The sequence below is a fragment of the Myotis davidii genome, unplaced genomic scaffold (assembly GCF_000327345.1).
Source record: "Myotis davidii unplaced genomic scaffold, ASM32734v1 scaffold392, whole genome shotgun sequence".
In the NCBI taxonomy this organism is placed as follows: Eukaryota; Metazoa; Chordata; class Mammalia; order Chiroptera; family Vespertilionidae; genus Myotis; species Myotis davidii.
Genome location: NW_006284244.1, coordinates 114,903 through 118,498, shown reverse-complemented (window position 1 = coordinate 118,498; position 3,596 = coordinate 114,903). Strand labels below are relative to the sequence as shown.

The window sequence follows — 3,596 nt, the reverse complement described above, 5'->3', positions numbered from 1 at the left end:
AAAACAAGTATGAGAAATGCTGTAACCTGGGCCTGTACCTCTGTCTCCAAGGCTCACAACGCCCTGCCAATCTGCCAGGCTCATTCTGGCCGAGGACCTTTACACTGCCCCGCTGTCCCATAGGCCCTCACACAGGTGGCACCGTCCTATCACCTGGGCCTCAGCTGTAGTGTCAGCTGCTCAGAACTGGGATTAACCTCACTGTCTAGTCATCTCCTCACACTCCCGTCACTTCACAGCACTGACCACCTCCTGGTATGTCCTTCCTTCCATTCTCCCTTCCCTCCCTCCCTTCCTCTACTTTCTCTCTCTCTCTCTCTCTCTCTTCCCCCGTCCCTGCCCCCCACAGTAGAAGATAAGTTTTGTAAGTATAGTGACTTAAGTTTTGTTCAGCATTGTATTCCTAGAGCAGAGCTGAGCCCTGAAAAGTCCATCAGTAAAGGTTATTTCCACAGTTTTGGAGACTCTAGCCCAGGGTTCTTGGCATCTTTTGTTACCTCCTTCCCCTCTTTCATTCCATTTCCCTCGGCCGGTCTCGTCTCTGGGGTTCACTTCCATGCTGGCTAGTTTCTGTAAGCTATGCATCACCTCATGCAGTTTCCCCAATAATGCTATGAGATTCATGCCTTTAAAAATCTTCCATTTGCTTCATTCATTTCAGTGTTAATTGCTCAGAATCAAGAAAATACATGTACCTTGAGTTTCTGTAAGGGAAAATAATGTCTTTAAAAATAGGGGGAAACGGAGATGAAGTAAATGCCCCTCGAATGCTGGTCATCTTCCTGTGCTTAGGGAACTGGCTTGTTAACAAAGAAATACAGAACGATCGGGGTTTGTATTTGGATCTGAAGTTATAAAGCACCGAGTGGCAGGAATGTCCTCCTGCCAGAGTGACTGTGCCTGCTGTGCCGTCCGGAGCGGCGGTCCTCAGGTGCTTAGGTCCCCTGAGAGGCGAGTGCACTGAGAGACGCTTTTGAAGGGACAGGACTTATTCAGTAGTAAATAGACGGGTGTTTACTCATTCAGGAGAGCTGCAGCTGTCTTTTAAAAACACAGTGCCCTGCCTCTCTTGTCCAGGGCTCCGTCCTGCCCTCGAGAGCCCTCCTTTTGCCCCTTCCATGCTCATCTGTGAGAGAACACAGCTCTCGGCATGTCTGCCTGCAGACACACGGCAAGCCTCCTGTCATCGCGGCTGCTCACCGGCACACAGTTGTGCAACCGGCTTATGGTGTCAGGTGCAAATGGATGATGGGAACCTGTGTGTTCCCAATAAAGCTGGTGTGCAGTGAGCGCCCTGTCTTTAGGACCAGCTTTCGGGTACCTTCAGAACCTAGCTCTTCTAGTTCTCAGATGCAAGATTGTCATCGGAAGAACTTTATTTCCAAAACTGAGTAACATTTTTACCTGTTCTGAACCTGACTTGTTACGTGTGGTTTGGTGTCCCACGGCTCTGGCACAAATGTTCTTGCCTGAGGAGGGAACACAGAGAGGTCGGAAGTGGAGATGGAGACACAGTGCATCCATGCACTCACTCCACCAATGTGCTTTGGAGGCCTACTATTTGACAGGCACTGTGATTAACAGAGGAGGCATGTGGGAGAGCGGCACACAGGACATGTAATGCTCACGTGCGCTAAGGGTTATGAAGAAAACAAACATGGTGCAATAATAAATGGGGTTGACTTAGGGCCCTCCATTCCGAGGAGACGTTAGGCTGGTGACATCACCCCGAGAAAAAGGGTAAGGAAGAGAGGCTCTGGGCTTAGGAAAGTTGGCAAACTATATAGATTTTTGTTAAAGGGTTGCAAATCATAATTCCTACGGCCCTTGCTATTAATATACCCCAAATTCATTGCCCAGCTCCTTAAAAATCAAGACCCATTCCCAGGGAGCAGTTTAAAGTTTGACTAACCACTTTGATATTACTAACACAGGATATCACAATATTTTATTTGTGTGTGTTTTTTTTAAACCAATGTCTAACATCATCCTATTTGAACTTCAGGGGCATATGACTAGAAAGTAAGGACCTGGAAAGGCTATCAGAATGTTTCCATTGTAGGTAACAGAAGACTCAACTACCAGATTAAATGCATAAGGTTTATTGTTTAACATAACGAGTGGGGTCAGGCAGTTCCACAGTAGGTGAACACAGTGTCCCCCAACAACCAGGGACGCAGGCTCTTCTTTCGAAGGTGTCATCATTGGCACGTGGGCTCTCCCTTCGTGGTCACGAAGTGGATGCAGCAGTTTGGAACATTACACTTTGGACACAGTGACAGAAGAGGAACATTTCTCCCTATGTGTTTCTTTTCAGGGATGGGGAGTTTTTAACTGGGGCACCGCACCCCTCACTCCCACCTCTATTCCCCTATCTCATTGGCTAGGGCTCTACCACAGACCTCTGGCTCATTACTGTCCAGAGGATTGAGACCACTCAAACTGACATAGATTAATCACCCCTGGGGTTGGAGAGGGGTGGGGACCACCTTTCCCAAGCGCACTGAAGGATAAACACCCAACAAAATCAGAGGGAGCTCAGCCAGAAAACAAGGGGAAGTGGACAGGAGGAGAGAATGGCTGTTGGGAAGACCAGGTGCAGGCCCTCAGGAGGCAATGGGACAGGTATGCCATTTCTCCTTCATCTTTACCCTTCAGCCTTGTGAGGGAAAGTAGGAGAAATAGGAGGGAAATTGCTTAAGGCACCAGCGAAAGTGGATTCCACACGCACCCAGCACCAAGGCCCTGGCTCCCGTGGCTCAGGGTCCTGTCACTCATCTTGGAGAGAAAGGCTCTGGCATGTCACCTATCCTGAGAGGAGGTTGAGGAGGCCTGGGATGCACCTAGCACAGCAGGCCCTGCAGTCCTTCCAGGTCCTCTAGGAGAGAACATGTTCCCTAATCGAGGTAGGACAGACGGAAAAGTAACACACTTAGTATCTGCTTAGCGTGGGCTAAGTACTGTTGTTGAATCCATTCATTTCAGAGAATCGGAAGGACTGAATTAATGAAAGTATGAAAGAAAAATATGTTCTCTTTCAAATCATCTCAACAGTCAGTTGTGGTATATATTTTTATTCCTGCTCATAAGAAACATTAAGAAACTGGCTCAAAGTCCCAAACTTTAGACAAAGCCAGCTTTTAAGCCTAGGTCTGATTATAAATCACATCCTATTTTCCCTTCACATGGCTGCCTCCTTAGAGCTAGAACGCAGGCCTTCGCTGTCCTTGGCATTTATCTAACCACCGAGGCACACTCCCCCTAAGATGTCTGAACTTCCTCTGAAAACGGGTTCCAATTAGTGTTACCTGAACACCGAATCCAGCTTTCATGGTTCTTTCCAAAATTAGTTAGAATAGATGTAGCGTAAAAACAAGAGTGGGAAGAAACACACTGACACGTGTACCCTTTCTTTGCTGGACTTGCATGTTCAACTTGGATTGATATGCCTGACAAAGGATACACCACCTTGTGCTTCTGCCCTGCAGGGGATTTCCAAAGAAGGCCAGCAGGACTGCCCGAATAGCCTCTGATGAGGAGATCCAGGGCACCAAGGACGCTGTCATTCAGGACCTGGAACGAAAACTGCGCTTCAA

General features: G+C 47.9%; 1 protein-coding gene across 1 annotated transcript in view; it reads left to right on the top strand.

The window, feature by feature from the left end:
* The window catches only part of PALLD (palladin, cytoskeletal associated protein), a 389,700-nt gene that overhangs the window by 353,043 nt on the left and 33,061 nt on the right, over window positions 1–3,596 (top strand). The window contains exon 10 of the mRNA XM_015568474.1: window positions 3,489–3,594. Coding sequence (XP_015423960.1) covers window positions 3,489–3,594 — 106 coding nt within the window. The remainder of the gene's footprint in view (window positions 1–3,488; window positions 3,595–3,596) is intronic.